This window comes from Spermophilus citellus (assembly GCF_964194105.1).
Source record: "Spermophilus citellus genome assembly, chromosome: 1".
NCBI classification, from domain to species: domain Eukaryota; kingdom Metazoa; phylum Chordata; class Mammalia; order Rodentia; family Sciuridae; genus Spermophilus; species Spermophilus citellus.
Window position 1 is genome coordinate 184,901,581 of NC_138182.1, and position 17,924 is coordinate 184,919,504.

The window sequence follows — 17,924 nt, forward strand, 5'->3', positions numbered from 1 at the left end:
AGAGGAACAGATAATAAAACAACCTAAGAGGGGCTGGCGATGTGGCTCAAGCGGTAGCACGCTCGCCTAGCGTGTGTGTGGCCCAGGTTCGATCCTCAGCACCACATACAAACGAAGATGTTGTGTCCGCGGAGAACTAAGAATAAATAAATGTTAAAATTCTCTCTCTCTCTGTCCCCTTCTCTCTCACTCTCTCTTTAAAAAAATAAAATAAAATAAAACAACCTAAGAGTTTAAATAGGAATATGCGACAGCAGATCAGGATGTCAGGCCACCTCTTAGGTGACCAGCTTAAGGTATAAAAGATCAGTAAGGTGGATGGCCATCTGTAGCAAAGCTTACCTGGGACCAGAGGGGTGGGGCTGGAGACTGAGGTATGATACCCAATGGAGGATCCCATGAGGTTGCGAGGTGGCACCAAACGAGCAGCCAACAGAGGAGGCGGTGTCCCCAACTGAAGTCGCTCAGATGCAGCAGCACCATGTTCACGAGAGTACATGGGCTGTCCTATAGAGGAAAGAATAGGAGGGCAGCTGGGATTGAGAGTCACGAGCTTGTCTTAGGTAATGGTGTACTTCCTGAGACTGAGCCAAGACACAGAAATTATACCAACAGGAACAGTAGTTGAGAAAGAAGTTACTGAGATTCTTTCTAACTCAAGAAAGTACAGACTCGCCACTGGTTAGGATGCATTCAGGTATAAACAAAATAAGAACTAGGTAGTACAATTACATAATCTCCATCTTTTAGAATCTTAAATGGAACAACTATGTGTTCATTATATCCAAAGCCAACCAACCATGTCAAGTTACCAAAGGAGTCTTGAGCTATTATTCACATAGCATTTTGTATCCAAAGAGATATGCAACTGATGGCTATCCGACATACACTCGCCTCAAAACCACATATTTTAGGTTTGCACAAAAAATACTCTCCTGAGAAAAGAAAAGATAATAATGGACTACTACCACAAGCATATCCTCACAAAGAATAAGAAATGTTCAAAGAGAGCAATAATTTGTTATTCCACATGGGTAGGTCAATAACAGAACAAAGACAAAAACCTTGATACACAGACAAGCATTGGACATATGAAATTATTCCAGATACTATGAATCATGTTTTTAAAGACAGCGTGTGTGTGTGTGTGTGTGTGTGTGTGTGTGTGTAAAATATACAACAATATAGACACAATGAAGTCAAATTCTGAAGAACAAGATTAGAAAAAGAATAATCATACCGGCGAGGTCCTGGATTTAATCTCTAGCACAATTTTAAAAAGAGAGAAAAAATATATCAAAAAGCAAACTTTCCTTTGGCTGTTTAATAGTATCTTGGGCTGGGGATGTAGCTCAATAGCAGAGAACTTGCTCCCTGAGTTAAATCCCCAATACCACAAAAGAAAAAAGGAAAACAACAAAGCATATTATTAACTGACAACTCCACATGAGACATACAAATTTATAAAGTTTAATCAGCGTATTATATCCAAAGTCAGACATTCTCTATAACACACGAACCAAATTAAAGTGAATTTAGGGCATGTGTGTATATGTGTGAGTGTGTATTTGTATGTGGTACTGGGAATTGAACCCAGGAACATTTGAGCTCTGAGCTACATCCCCAGTCCTTCTTTAAGTTTTACTTCAAACTGAGTGGGTCTTGCTAAGCTGCTGAGGTAGGCTTTGAATTTGCAATCCTCCTGCCTTAGCCTCCCTAGATGCTGAGATTACCGATGTGTACCACCATGTCCAGCTCCTAAAGATCTTTAATACACCTCAACAGGAGAGGCTATAAAGCAACCACTTGATTTCATAATTAATGTTAAGAAATAGAAAGGCTAAACTTTACTACTCTTCTCTTCCTAATATATGGAGAAACAGAAGAGATAAACCATATAATATAGCAGACTACATAACTGGGCACTTAACACCAATCCTCTCAAAATTTCTATTCAAAAAGGATCAGTTAATCATTGTACTGTACATGATTCAACATTATCTTCAATGATCTAAAAATAGTTTTAAGCATGAGCTAACTGCTTAAAACTGGGGATAGGGCACACTGGTTACAACACCCCTAGGTTCAATCCCCAAATAAAATTTCTGATGCACCATAAAATAGATCAAGTATATCTAATTAGCAATAACTAAGCCAAAGAAAACTGAAAAGTAAAAGGCTAGTTTGTACAGTGTTTTAAAAACCATTGACAACATGCTATTCAAATACTTCAGAAAGACTGTTGTTATTCAAATAAAATCTAATTTTTCTTAACATCTGTTAAGGTCCCTAAATAGTACTTTTAAAAGAAAATGTTCTTGGGCTGGCGATGTGGCTCAGCAGTAGAGCGCTCACCTAGCATGTGCGAGACCCTGGATTCGATCCTTAGCACCACATAAAAATAAAGGTATTGTGTCCAAATACAACTAAAAAATAAAATATTAAAAAAAAATGTTATTTAGACAAAGGGCTGATTCTAGGTCTGGGCAGAAAATATTTAAGATGAGTTTGCTACGCCATGGTATAACTTATCCTTCCAAAAGACATTTACCAAAGACTAGTGCATCGAAAATAAATAAAAATCCAGCAGGGGTCAATAGGAAATGATACAATAGGTCAAAGATGAGAAAATCTGAACATGAAAAAGGACTGTAATGGGGGCTGGGGTTGTGGCTCAGTGGCAGAGTGCTTGCCTAGCATGTGCGAGGCACTGAGTTCGATCCTCAGCACCACAAATAAATATATATAAAAAATAAAGGTTCATCAACAACTAAAAAATATTTTTTTAAAAAAGGACTGTAATGGAGTAGAACATTATCAAACATAATAAAAATACATGAGTTCATAATGATACTTTTTAAAATATTTTTTTGGGGGAGGAGGGGGACCGGGAATTGAACTCAGGGGCACTCAACCACTGAGCCACATCCCCAAGCCCTCTTTTGTATTTTATTTAGAGACAGGGTCTCACTGAGTTTGCTTAGCACCTCGCTGTTGCTGAGGCTGGCTTTGAATGCGTGATCCTCCTGCCTCAGCCTCCTGAGTCACTGGGATTCCAGGCATGAGCCACCATGCCCTGCCATAATGATACTTAAAAAAAATACAGGCAGCCCTTTTGGAATACACAGAAAATCAACTCATCATTCTGAAAACTGAAATAAAAGAAAACAAACATTTTTCTGTCTTTCTTGTAAAACTGAATTTCAGGATAACCAAAGGTTTAATACTGCCAAGTTTTACTTTATAGAATTATAGAAATAATGAAAAAGAAATTGCAGAATTAGAGTATCACATGAAACCAGAGATCCATACATCATCAAAACTGGCTATTAAAACTGGCACCAAAACAGGCTGGTAGACCAATGGTACAAAATAGAGGACACAGAGACAAATCCATAAAATTACAACTACCTTATATTAGACAAAGGTGTTAAAACCATGCAATGGAGAAAGGATAGCATCTTCAACAAATGGTGCTGGGAGAACTGGAAATCCATATGCAACAAAATGAAATTGAATCCCTTTCTCTCTCCATGCACAAAAGTCAACTCAAAATGGATCAAGGAGCTAGGAATCAGACCAGAGACTCTGCGTCTAATAGAAGATAAAGTTGGTCCTAATCTTCATCACGTGGGGGCAGGCCCCAAATTTCTTAATAAGACACCTACAGCACAAAAGTTAAAACCAAGAATCAACAAATGGGACAAATTCAAACTAAAAAGTTTTTTCTCAGCAAGAGAAATAATATGCGAGGTGAATAGGGAGTCTACATCCTGGAAACAAATTTTTACCCCTCAAACATCAGATAGAGCTCTAATCTCTAGAGTATACAAAGAACTCAAAAAGTTAAACAACAAAAAAGCAAATAACCCAATCAACAAATGGGCCAAGGACTTGAACAGAAACTTCTCAGAAGAGGACAATACAATCAATCAACAAATGCATGAAAAAATGCTCACCATCTCTAGCAATCAGAGAAATGCAAATTAAAACTACTCTAAGATACCATCTCACTCCAATAAGAATGGCAGCCAGTATGAAGTCAAACAACAATAAGTGCTGGCGAGGATGCAGGGAAAAAGGTACACTCATACATTGCTGGTGGGACTGCAAATTGGTGCAGCCAATTTGGAAAGCAGTAGGAGATTCCTTGAAAAGCTGGGAATGGAACCACCATTTGACCCAGCTATTCCCCTTCTTGGACTATACCCAAAAGACCTAAGAAGAGCATACTACAGGGACACAGCCACATCAATGTTTATAGCAGCACAATTCACAATAGGTAGAATGTGGAACCAACCTAGATGCCCCCTTCAATAGATGAATGGATTAAAAAATGTGGCATTTATACACAATGGAATATTACTCAGCAATAAAAAATAATGAAATCATGGCATTTGCAGGCAAATGGATGGCATTAGAGCAGATTATGCTAAATGAAGTAAGCCAATCCCTAAAAAACAAATGCCGAATGTCTTCTCTGATATAAGGGGGGTGACTCAAAATGGGATAGGGAGGGAAGAGCATGAGAAGAAGACTACCACTAAATAGGAAAGAGAGGTGGGAGGGAAAAAGAGGGAGAAGGGGAGTTGCACAGAAGATGGAAGGAGAACCTCACTGTTATACAGAATACATATATGATGTTGTAATGAGAAAAAGGAAAAAAAAAAGTGTGTCACATTAGATCGGATAGAGAGAAAGGATGGGAGAGGAAGGGAGGAATAGGGAGGATAGGAAGGGCAGCAGAGCAGACAATATGATTGCTGTAGGCACATTCCATGTATGTAGTATATATCAAAATGCATTCTACTGTCATGTATGACTAAATAAATAAAAATTTTTAAAAAATAAAATAAATAATATATGGGGAATGCATTTATAAAACATGAATGATTTATGTAAGAAAAACCATAAAATGTTCCTCAAATAAAACAAATGCCTAAATATGTTGAATAAATGCAAAAAAAAACTGGCTATTAAAACTATGAGCAAATTTTAAAAATGAATGGATCAGGATGAAAAAAATCTGGGTGCACTGATCAATATTATAACACAGAAAGGAAATACCAGACATGAACATAATGATGTTCTACAGTAGGAAGTACATAAACCCATCTACAAAACGTTCTTCCAAAAAACAAGAAAAAGAAAATAAGTATGAATCTTATTAATCAACTTATAATTTACAGAAAATACAGGGGTAGAATTATGTGTTAAATGATACCAGAGGATGCAAGCTGACAAGGCTAGATTGTGAGAATATTCTCTAGGAGAAATGATCTGTTTCCTCAACAAATAAATGTCGGGGGGGGGGGGGGCGCGCAAGGGAAATCATTACAGATTTTAAGAAACCTATAAACTAAGTATAATGTGTAATCTTGTTTGGGTCCAGCTTCAAATGAACCAGTTGTAAATGGACATTAATGACACAGCTGAGAAATATGAACACTAACTGAATATTTGACAAAATAAACTTATCAATTGTGAGGGGAGTGTTATAGTATAGTGATTTTGTTTTATTATTCTTATTTAATCCTTATGTTTTAAAGATACCTAAGTTTACAAAGGTAAAATGCTATGTTAGGGATTTGTTCTAAACCTCAAGTTACAGACGGATTACAGACAAAGCAAGTTTAAGTATATATCTGTTGATAACTATTGAAGCCAGAAATAAGAACATGAAGATTCACAACATTATTTGTTTTCCTTTTGCATATATTTGAAATCTTTTGTGAGTTTTTAAAATATTCAATAGGTTACAATAATGGTAAAGATAAGCTAGTCAGAATTTACACTCTTTCAATTAGGTTTGCTCAGTGTGCAGAGTAATGGGATAGTTCCAAGCTACAAATACCTCAAGTTCATTTGCCCCTCTTAAGTTCATATTTCTTTACATGCCTGATAGCATTCTTAAAGAAATCAGAAACACATTAACACATTCTTAAAGAAATCAGAAAAATTGAAAAAAAATTAACACATTCTTAACATTAACTCTAGTTAGTTGAAGAGTCTTTACTCAAACTGAAATTTCAGTTGATTTTTAAATTTTTCCTAAATAAATATTCTAAAGGATATTTAGAATAAACTTAATAAATTTAGAATATTCTCAGGTAAACAAACATAGGGTTGGTCTTAACCTAAAAGCTCAAATAGAGAAAAAATAAAAAGCCACACCTTCTGTGGTTCAGCCATATTTATTATGTGTTGTCTCTAAAAGACTACAAGGTCTCTGGTATACTTTAGAAGTTCCAGGACCAAAGTGCTGCCTGCTACACAGTAGAAACTCTAATAAATAGTCACCTAAAGAAGGAACTAAAGGGGCTGGAATTATGGCTCAGTGCTTGCCAAGGATGTGTGAGGCACCGGGTTCGATCCTCAGCACCACATAAAAATAAATAAAATAAAGGTATTGTATCAAAAAAAAAAAAAAAAAGGAAGGAACTAAAGTTTAAAGGACACAAATGGCATGTATTTCTTTGGATGAATATCTGTATGTTGAAAACGGGCATTGTAACAACTAACACAACATGAATCAAAGTAAAACACAAGGAGAAAAAAAAATTAAAATAATATACAAGGTTTAAAATGCAATTGTTAGAATCCAGGACATTATATACTACTATTACTTTTTTGCACCTCCAGTACAATAATCTTGGCAGTTATATTTCCACTATATCTTTTTCAAAGAAGCAGAGGAAGCAAATCAAATGTAAAACAAAGGGGCTGGGGATGTGGCTCAAGTGGTAGCACACTCGCCTGGCATGCGTGCGGCCCGGGGTTCGATCCTCAGCACCACATACAAACAAAGATGTTGTGTCCGCCGATAACTAAAAAATAAACATTAAAAAATTCTCTCTCTCTCTCTCTCTCCTCTCTCTACTCTATCTTTTAAAAAAAATGTAAAACAAAAAAAATAAGAACATACTTTAAAAAAAAATGGTCCTGTGAGTTAATATTAAATTAGGTGGCATTAAATTAAAAAGCATTTGCACAGCAAATAAAACAATTAAGAATGGGAAGAGAGAACCTACAGAATGGGAGAAAATCTTTCCCAGCTACTCTTGACAGAGAATTAATATTTACAATATATAAAGAACTCTCACACCAGCCAGAATGGTAGTCATCAAGAATACAAACAGTACAATCATAAAAATTAAAAGTTGAGCTGCAATTGTGTACAATGAATCAAAATGCATTCTGCTGTCATATATACCTAATTAAAATAAATAAATAAATGGGGGGAAACAGCTGGGCTGATTGACCATCATGGAAGTGCACAGCAGGCCAACATCATCGGATCAGACAATTTGGGAAGAGTATGCCTGAGTGGAAATGGACTGGTGACCAGAGGGACCACCCAAGGTCTTTGCCTCTTATCTTTGAGGAAGTAGATTCTTTTCCTAATATTTGCTAAATGTTATCAATTTGCGATAGTCTCAATATAATTGCTTATAACAAAATAAAGAACTGGGCTTACATCTTATCTAAATTTATGGTATATTAATATAGAATTAAATCTTTTAGCTCTCAAAAAAATACAAATAATAATAAATGCTGGAGAGGATGTAGAAAAAAAGTAACACTTTTTATAAATTAGTTCAACCCCTATGAAAATCAGTGTATGGAGGTTCCTCCAAACACCAGGCATGGAACCACCATATGACCCAGCTGTACCCTCCTTGGTATTTATCCTAAAGAATTAAAAATCATCATACTATAGCAATACATGCTTACCCATGTTTATAAAAGCACAATTCAAAACAACCAAAATATAGAATAATTTTAGATGTCCACCAATGGATGAATGGATAAAGAAAATGTAGTATGTATACACAATGAAGTTTTATTCAGTAATCAAGAGATACTGAACATGAAACAAGAAGGAAAATTACTTAAATGTCATATAGATTTTGTTCTAAGGAGGCCCAGCTGAATGTACAATTTACATACAAGAAAAATCAAATGACAAAGGAAAGTATGTCAGTTGCTAGATATGGATGAAACTAGAGATCATTATGTTAAGTGAAATAAGTCAAACTCAGAAGGTCAAGGGTTGCATATTTTCTCTCATGTGTCGAAGCTAAAAAGGAAAAAAGAAAAGAAAAAGATGGGGTGATCTCACAGATATCAGCAGAGGAAAGGGACCAAGGAGTGGGAGATGGAGAGGGAGGAGAAAGTGCTAGGAAGTGATATTAGCAAAATTATATTATTCTATTGTGTGTGCATTTAAGAATATATAACAACAAATCCCATCAGTGTGTACAACTATAATGCACCAATAAAGAATGCAGAGGAAAAAAGAGGGAGTCTGTGTCCCCACCAAAAAAAAAAAAAAAAAAAAGCTTTTTCAAATTAAAAAAAGGTCTTATAGGGGGGCTAGGGATATAGCTCAGTTGGTAGAGTACTTGCCTCCCATACACAAGGCCCTGGATTCAGTCCCCAACACCATAAAAAAAAGAAAGTCTTAAAAATAGAAAGTCTTGTAGGGGCTGGAGCTAAGTATTTGAGTCCTTGCTTAGCATGCAAGAGGCTCAATTCCCAGGACCTGGAGTTGCAGGGGACAGTTTACACTGGGTTGGCGATGTTAAAGCTGGGTAAAATGTTTAAAAATACTTCAGTGGAAAGAGTTGACTTTAATGTGTATGGTGTTGTAGTCTTTTCAAAAAATTCCAACTACATCTCAAGTCATTTTCATATGATGTCATTTTAACTCAATAAAAACAACAAATTTCAGTCTTTTCTAAACCATAACCAATTTGATATTAACTTCTGAATAGCATGAGCAGGAATCACATATATCCAGTTTTATAATAGACTAGTTTTTTCCATTTTTTTAATTTGTTTTAATTAGTTACACATGACAGTATAATGATCTTGACATATCGTACATTTGAATCAGATGGGATATAATTTTTCATTTTTCTGAGTGTACAGGTTGCAGAATTACATTGGAGAACTTTTTTTTTTTTTTTAGTTGTAGATGGATACAATACTTTATTTTATTTATTTATTTTTATATGGTGCTAAAGATTGAACCCAGTGCCTCACACATGCTAGGCAAGTGCTCTACCACTGAGCTACAGCCCCAGCTCCCAGCCCCTATTCTTATGCTTTTAACATTCAATAGTCCTCTTCCAAAACAAGTGATAATTACAGCTTAAATAAATGCTTTACTCACAATAACTAGACTATGGAACCAACCTAGGTGTCCCTCAATAGATAAATGGATAAAGAAAATGTGGTATATATACTCAGTAGAATATTACTCAGCTTTAAAGAAGAGTAAAATTATGGAATTTGCCAGTAAATGGTTAGAGTTGGAGAATATCATGCTAAGAGAAGTAAGCCAATCCCACAAAACCAAAGGCTGAATGTTTTCACTAATATGCGGATGCTAATTCACAATAGGGAGCACTAGGGAAGAATAGTGTTACCTTACATTAAGTAGAGAAAAGGAAATGTATATCCCATCTATGTAAGATATATCAAAGTGCATAAATGCATTCTACTGTCATGTATAACTAATTGAAACAAAAAAAAAGTTTAAATAAATGTTTTGTATTTTACAGAATTCATTTCTTTATATATATATATTTGGAACTGGGGATTAACTGAACCCAGGGTCATTTGCACTACATTCCCAGTCCTTTTTATTTTGAAACAAGGTCGTACTGAATTGTTCAAGGTGTCATTAAGTTGCTGCTGAGGCTAGTCAAATTTTGATCCTCCTGACCAAAGTTGTGAATCACTGGGATTACTGGTATGTACCATTGCATTCAACCAAAATACATTTCTTTGTGACCTGTGCTTCTCAGGCAATCTTGTCTAATGGCAAAATATACTGTAATTGGCTTTTCTCTTTTTCTTTCTGGTACTGGGGATTGAATCCAGGGGTGTTTAACCACTGAGCCACATTCCCAGACCTTTTTATTTATTTTAAGACAGGATCTCACTAAGTTGCTTAAGGCCTTGCTAAATTGCTGATTTTGAATTTGTGATCCTCCTGCCTTAGCCTCTCCAGTTGCTGGGATTATAGGTGTACACCACCATGCCCCGATGTAACTGGCTTCTGATTTTTATGCTAGTTTGCTTTTTTGTCTGTTTTTGCAATGCTGGGATTGAACACAGGGCCTTGTGCATGCTCGGCAAGTATTCTATCAGTGAGCTACATTTCCAGTCCTGTTTACTTCTTAAAAAACTTACTTCTTGGTTGGGTGTAGTGGTGCACTCCTGTATTATCAATGACTCTGGAGGATGAGGCAGGAGAATCTCAAGTTTAAGGTCAAGACTCCACAACATAGGAAAACCCTATCTCAAAATAAAAAATAAAAAGCACTAGGGGGACTGGGGATGTGGCTCAAGCGGTAGCGCACTTGCCTGGCATGCGTGCGGCCCGGGTTCAATCCTCAGATACAAACAAAGATGTTGTGCCCGCTGAAAACTAAAAAATAAATATAAAAAAAAAAAATTCTCTCTCTCTCTCTTTAAAAAATTTAAAAAAAAAAGGACTAGGGATGGAGCTGGGGCTGTGGCTCAGCGGTAGAGCGCTTGCCTACCACATGTGAGTCGCTGGGTTCAATTCTCAGCACCACATAAAAACAAAAAAACAAAAGTATTGTGCCCAACTACAGAATACACACACACACACACACACACACACACACACACACACACACACATATACATGAATGACTAGGGATGTAGCTCAGTGGTAAAGCACCTCTGGTTTCAATCTCTAGTACAAAAAAACAAAAAAAACTAAAAAGGGTTGAAGATGTAGATCAGCAGTAGAGTACTTGCCTACCAATGATGGCATGGCTCTGGATTCAATCCCCAGTACTACAAGAAGAAAAGTTTTCAAATTTCTCTATAAATTTTAGGCTTTTAAGAATGGAAGAAAAACCTCAAATTTTTTTGCATAGCAAAATTCTGAAATGTCCACAATGAATGTTAATAACACAACTTTAAAAATAATCAGTTGTCATCTAATTAAAGATCTTCATAAGCATAAGAGACTACCTTCTTGGGCTGGGGTTGTAGCTCAGTGGTTGAGCGCTTGTCTCACATGTGTGAGGCACTAGGTTCGATCCTTAGCACCCTATACAAAAATAAATAAATGAAACAAAAATATTTATTAAAAAAAAAAAAAAGACTACCTTCTAAAGCAGTCAAGCACAAATGCCAATGGAAAGTTACTGCCTTTTATTGGTCTTGAAACAAACAAACAAAAAAAAAAAAACAGAAAAATATAGTAAATATTTCATAAAAATAAATATTAAATAATGGTCCTTTATTCTGAGATTGTCTTTTTAGATGTAAAACTATTTTTAAAATTTAAATACTATATATTTTCTTATATAGGCCTTATTCTAGCAAAATAAGAAGCTGCTAAGTATATTTGTCCCCCCAATTTGCTTACATATTATCAGTTTCTGAAAAATGAACGTTTGCAATTTCTGTTCTAAAAGGCCTTTACTGCTACATCACAGAATATTCTTCCTTTTAGAGAAAAGAGAAAAGTGGACATCAAGCAACATGAGGTCTTCTATCTTATTCATCTTGGACCTCTAGTATCTAGAATAATAAGCACTGGCACATAATAAGTACTCAATAAATATTTGCTGAATTAATGAATATTAAATTATATCAGTGAAATATTCAGAACTGCCAGATTTTAAAAAATTAGAACCAAATGGAATCTTTACCTCATGAGTCACAAAACTAAATTTAACAATATAAAAATTTGCCATCCAATACAAAAATATGCCATGTGCAACAGACTGGGATAAATAATGTTTTTTCCTATTTACAAGTCCAAAAGGCATTCAGAAATAATGATAAGGGCCAATCAGGTGGAAATAGATGGAAGAGAATTAGCTATGAGCTGATAACTACTGAAGCTGGGTGATAGATACACAGGACTTCATTATCTTGGCACCTACAAGTTCACTATACTATCTTCTTTATTTTTATATATATTTGAGATTTCCCATAATTAAAAAATGAGAGCAGCAATAGAACAAACACTAAAAGACACTATAGTAATCAGAGATACTGAACATGAAACAGGAAGAAAAATTACTTAAATGTCAGATATAGATTCTGTTCTAAGGAGGCTCAGCTGAATGTACAATTTACATACAACAAAAATCAAACAGGCCTACACATATGTCAAATTATAAAATAAATGCTTTTTGGTAACACAGGAGTTTAAAGCAGAGCAACAATGTTCCAGTACTTAGAAAATTTGAGTTTCTAAAGAGTTATATAACAAGCATATAATTAGGGGTGAAAAAGAAAGTTGAGTCATGACAGGCACAAAGAGGGGATATAATTGGCCTGATCAGAAAAGACACCATGTTGGAAAAGAATGAAAACAGATTACCAAGAAGGAGAGGAATAGATTCTGGATATAAGCCACAAAGAGATTCATTGATGGGGCTGGGGATGTGGCTCAAGCGGTAGTGCGCTCGCCTGGCATGCGTGCGGCCCGGGTTTGATTCTCAGCACCACATACAAACAAAGATGTTGTGTCCGCCAATAACTAAAAAATAAATATTAAAAAATTCTCTCTCTCTCTTTCTCTCTCTCTCCCTCTCTCACTCTCTCTTAAAAAAAAAATAAATGAAAAAAAAGGTAAAAAAAAAAAACAAAAACAAAAGAGAGATTCATTGATGGTTCCAGAAAGAAACTTGAACCATCTGGGGGTACTGGGATTGTGGCTCAGTGGTAGAGTACTTGCCTAGCACGTGCAAGGCCCTGGGTTCAATCCTCAGCACCAAATAAAAATAAATAAATAAAATAAAGATATTATGTCCCTCTACAACTAAAAAATAAATATTGAAAAAAAAAAAAAAAAGAACCACTTAGGGGGCTGGGTTATACCTCCGTGGTAGAGCGCTTTCCTACCATGTGTGAGGCACTGGGTTCAATTCTCAGCACCACATATACATAAGTAAACTAAATGTCCATTGGCAACTAAAAACATATTAAAAAAAAAAAAAAAGGAACCATCTAAAAAGAATGTGGTACGGTTGGGGACAGGGGATTTGAAACAAAATGTAAAGATGTTAAGGAGGTTATAGCAATAATTTAAATTATTTAAATACAGAAGAGACTAAAATGTTGCTACTTTATAGGGGAGACTTCTCCGAAACAGAAGACCTTGCCTTTATCTCCCAGATCACCAAAAAAAATAATAAAATAAAATATGGTTATACATTGGGGGTAGGAAAGAAGGTGGAATGAGACAGACATCATTACCCTAAATACATGTATGAAAACACAAATGGTGTGACTCTACTTTGTGTACAACCAGAGATGTGAAAAATTGTGCTCTATTTGTATAATATGAATTGAATTGCATTCTGCTGTCATAGATAACAAATAAGAAGAAATAAAATAATTTTTAAAATTATGGCTATCTGGCATAATCAGAGTAAACTGCTTTGTGGATATAATTTTTGTAATTCATAGTCCATAAAAATAGAAATTAATTTTATAAAAGAGTTATACTGATGGGACAAAACTCAGCAATTTTAAGTCAAATGTTTACTTACGTTCTGATACTGTATAAAGGAGGTTCTGGGGTAAGGGAGGAGGTAGTCTTGCTCCCACTGGTGCAAGATTGGGCACTGCACTTGTCCCAGGCTGGTCACGACTGTTTATCAAGCTTGACTGTGATATGGGTGGTCCTACAGATTACAAAAAATGAGAGGTAGAGTATTAATGTTTCCTAATAAAAATGCTCACTATACTAGTATTAACTTACATATTCACACTTTAAAGCTCTAATTGGGCTGGGCGTGATGGCACATGCTTATAATCCCAGCTACTCAGGAGGCTGACAAAAGAGGATCTCCAGTTCAAAGCCAGACTCAGAAACTTAGCAAGGCCTTAAGCAACTCAGTAAGACCCTTTCTCAAAATAAAAAATAGAAAAAGATTTGGGGATATGACTGAGTGGTAAAGTGACCGTGGGTTCAATCTCAGATGCAAAAAAAGAAAAAAGAAAAAAAAAAAAAAAGATCTAATTGGGCTATGAATAGAATTAATGAATTTCAGATATGCAGGTTTAAACACTGCTGTATAATTAATTAAAATGACACTCTTTTCAGGACAGGCAAAACTAATCAAGGGTGAACAAAACTGGTTGCCTTGAATGACTGGAAAGGAACTTGAGGAAATTTTCTGGGGTAACAGTAGATTGCTTTCAACTGTTGGCTTGAAATTTTTCATAGCAAAATACTGGAGGAAATGACACTCTTGGGTTTAAATTTTATACCAATATGTTCCTATATTGAGATAACATCTTTTAATATTAGAATTTTTACATAGAAAGAATATTTCATTATCTGGAGAATAAAATCTCAGCTTAAACTTTACTATTAAACTGTGTGACAATATTAAAAATTCACAAATGCCAAGTTAGAAAAACCACGTTTGTACTGACCAAATTTCTGCCAACAGTTACCAACTCTGAAGTGTTCTCTATAGTATTATACTGCAGATAAAATTTATACACAGGATCATGCTAAACTATTTTGGCAACTTCCTGTGAATCTACAATTACTTCAAAATAAAATGTTGTGTGTATTTGTGTGTGTTGCTCGGGAATTAATCCAGGACCTTACATATGCCAGGTAAAAGCTATACCACTGAGTTAAATCTCAGGTCCCAAAATAAAATGTTTTAAAAAAAGAAAATTTATAAAAGTACAGCTTTAATAAGTTAAATGGCAATACTTTTTTAAATAATTTGCCAGTCTTATGTTAAAATGTCCTCAAGTAAATGTTTCTCATACTTTTGCATATATGTAAATAATTCATGCCATCATTCTGTCAATGACATCTTACAGTCTAACTCTGTTCCTACTATACTAGTAATTGTTAACAATGTTTTTTTATTTTTTTATTTGTTCTTTTTAGTTATACATGACAGTAGAATGTATTTTGACATATCATACATACATGGAATGTTATTTAAAAGTCCATTTTTAAACATGTTTCTTTTTGTGTGTGTGGTGCTGGGAAAAATTTCTTACTCACATATTGATTTTTTTTCTTAAAAAGCAACAAAAACAAAAATAGCCTTTGTTTAGTGTAGTGGCACTCCTGTAATTTCAGCGACTCAGGGGCTGAGGCAGGAGGATAGCAAGTTCAAGGCCAGACTCAGCAATTTAGCAAGGCCCTAAATAATTCAGTGAGACCCTGTCTCAAAATAAAATTTAAAAAGTGCCAGGGACTGGGCTGGAATTGTGTCTCAGTGTTAGAGTGCTTACCTAGCACATGTGAGGCACAGGGTTCAAATCTCAGCACCACATAGAAAAATAAATAAATAAAGGCATTATGTCCATCTACAACTAGGGAAAAAAAAAAGTGCCGGGGATGTGGCACAGTGGTTAAGTGCCCCTGGGCTCAATCTCTAATATCAAAAACAAACAAAATCCCCTTTTATTATTAAGGAATTCCACACAGAAATACAAATTAGTAAACTGATTTGACATTTGGAATTTACTTGAGCAAAAACCCACCAACCCAAAAGGCTGGGGGATGAGAGGGGGGCACACCTAAATACTGATAATCACTGAGGCTGGATGATGGTACGTACATGTAGGGCATATATTTTTCTCCTACAGCATGTATGTCTGAAAATTTCGATAAAAATTGTTAAAATGTCATTTGAATATTCTTGAAGAGGTTTGCTTTTAAGATTGGAAAATTTCATTAAATTACTAGCATGTTCTCTCTCTTGCTATCAACTAACAAAATTCTGACCATAAGTCACTATATGATAGGCTACCATAAGCAAAATTTACATTGCTAAGGTATGACAAATAATTCCATGCAACAATGGATGGCAAAAAGGAAGCAATGGCATCTTAATTATGGGAATATATTCCAAATTCTATCATTACTTTATTTTTCAAACAGTTTAAACAGTGTCAATTTTACCAAAAGGAGGAATTTCTTCTGAATAGAATTCACCATCAAAAGAAAAAAGGATTCAACTAGCATGTACTTACTTGGTATGGGAAGCACAACAGAAGGTGGAGGTTGACCATGTCCTTGTGGAACAGGAAGTCTCATACTATGGCCAGGACCTGGGCCTGGGCCTGGACCTGGGCCTGGACCTGGGCCTGGCCCTGGGCCTGGCCCTGGCATTGGAGGCATTAACATTCCAGGAGGTGGTGGAGGAGGAAGCCCAGGAGGAGGGGGTGGGAAAGGAATCATACTTGGCAGAGCAACTTCATCAACAACTAGAGGATCATTTCCATGATCAAACTGACAAAGGTCCCCCAGTACACAAAATCCTCTTTCTGTAAGAATAAAAAAAGAATCTTATTATGACCTACTTACAGATCAGAAAATAAAACAAATCCCTGAAAAATCCACCATTCTGATTTAAGAAGGTTTTCTCTAAGGAGTCTTAAAGTCTTCTTGGTGTCATTCTACTAATAATCATATGTCCTTGAAGCAGAAAAAGGTGTATTCTCTTCTTTTTATACTATAAGACTGACTTGTTGAGATAACAAATAACAGGGAAGAATAAGCTACTAAGTGCAATGAGATTAAACCATTTGCTATTAAGTTTTTATAATAAAAACTCAAGGTTTTTTTTGGTACTGGAAATTGAACCCAGGGGTACTTTACCACTAAGTCACAACTCTAGCTCATTTTTATTTAATGAAAAACAGTCTTGCTGAGTTGCTAAGAGTCTCACTAAGTTGGTGAAGCTTGCCTCAGCCTCAAGAGTGACTGGGATTACAGATATGCGACACCAAAACAGGCAAAACTCAGATATTTTAAACAAATATCAATTTAGAGAAAGCTTGTGGAGGAAAGGGGATAAATGTATTGAACTAGATGACTTAATTTCAATAATCTATCTTCATAATGTTATTCTAAAGTAACCATTCTTTCTGTATTTGCAAACTGAATTTTTGGTTTACAATATTCAACTAGATAGGAGAAATAACTTTTAATGTACAACACAAGATATCTGTGATTTACAACAAATAATTGAATGCTTCAAAATAGCTAGTAGATGTACCTAATAAAAAAAATAGCTAGTAGACAGGATTTTGAATGCTCTCAGCACAAAGAATAAATGTTAAAGTGATAAACACACCAATTATCCTGATCTGACCATTCCATTCTATATACATAAACTGAAATCTCATTTTACCCCATAAATGTGTATAATTACTGTCAATTAGAAATAAAAATATATTCAAAAATAAATAAAATATTAAAGTAGGCACTATATAGTAGTATTTACTACAGCACTGTTTGTAACAAAAAAATACTAGAAACATCACAAGCATGCATCAATAATAGGTTGAACACATTTTTGTACAGATAGAGCTATAAGAAGCCTATAGAAATATTGAAGAAATTCTTTTTGTATTAATACAGGATAACCGTTAAGAAATACTAAGTAAAAATACATGTGAAAGTATGAAGAGAATACTATCATTTATGTAAAAAAGAAAGTAGGGGAAATTAAGTTTAAGATACATATACACAGAGCATGTTTAGAAAGATATATATAAGAAACTGACATCATTAAGTTGGTCTTGGGAAGGAAAATTCAGAAACAGGAGTAATGAGATTTTTAACACCTGAACAATAATTTCACTCTATTCCCCATTAAAAATAAATAAAATGTAAAAATACATGCATTCAATATAGAGGAAAAATGAGGGCATGGAGGTTTAGCTCTGTTGTAGAGAGAGTACTTGCTTAGTACACACAAGGCCCTGAGTTCAATCCTCAGTACCTCAAAATAATAATGATGATGATGATAATGACAATGATGATGACAACAATGCTATGATGTTTCTGTTTTGCTTAAAATAATACAAGCGAAGGAGAAGTGCATAGGGTCTAAATAAAAACAAGATTACTAATGAGTTGGTAACTA

At 35.0% G+C, this 17,924-nt stretch overlaps 1 protein-coding gene across 2 annotated transcripts in view; it reads right to left on the reverse strand.

The window, feature by feature from the left end:
* RBM27 (RNA binding motif protein 27) overlaps positions 1-17,924 on the reverse strand; it is an 85,732-nt gene that overhangs the window by 32,963 nt on the left and 34,845 nt on the right. For both annotated transcript variants that reach the window (XM_081291438.1, XM_081291437.1), the window contains exons 7-9: positions 16,024-16,317; positions 13,560-13,694; positions 343-507 (exon numbers count right to left, since the gene is read on the reverse strand). In XM_081291438.1, coding sequence (XP_081147564.1) covers positions 343-507; positions 13,560-13,694; positions 16,024-16,317 — 594 coding nt within the window. The remainder of the gene's footprint in view (positions 1-342; positions 508-13,559; positions 13,695-16,023; positions 16,318-17,924) is intronic.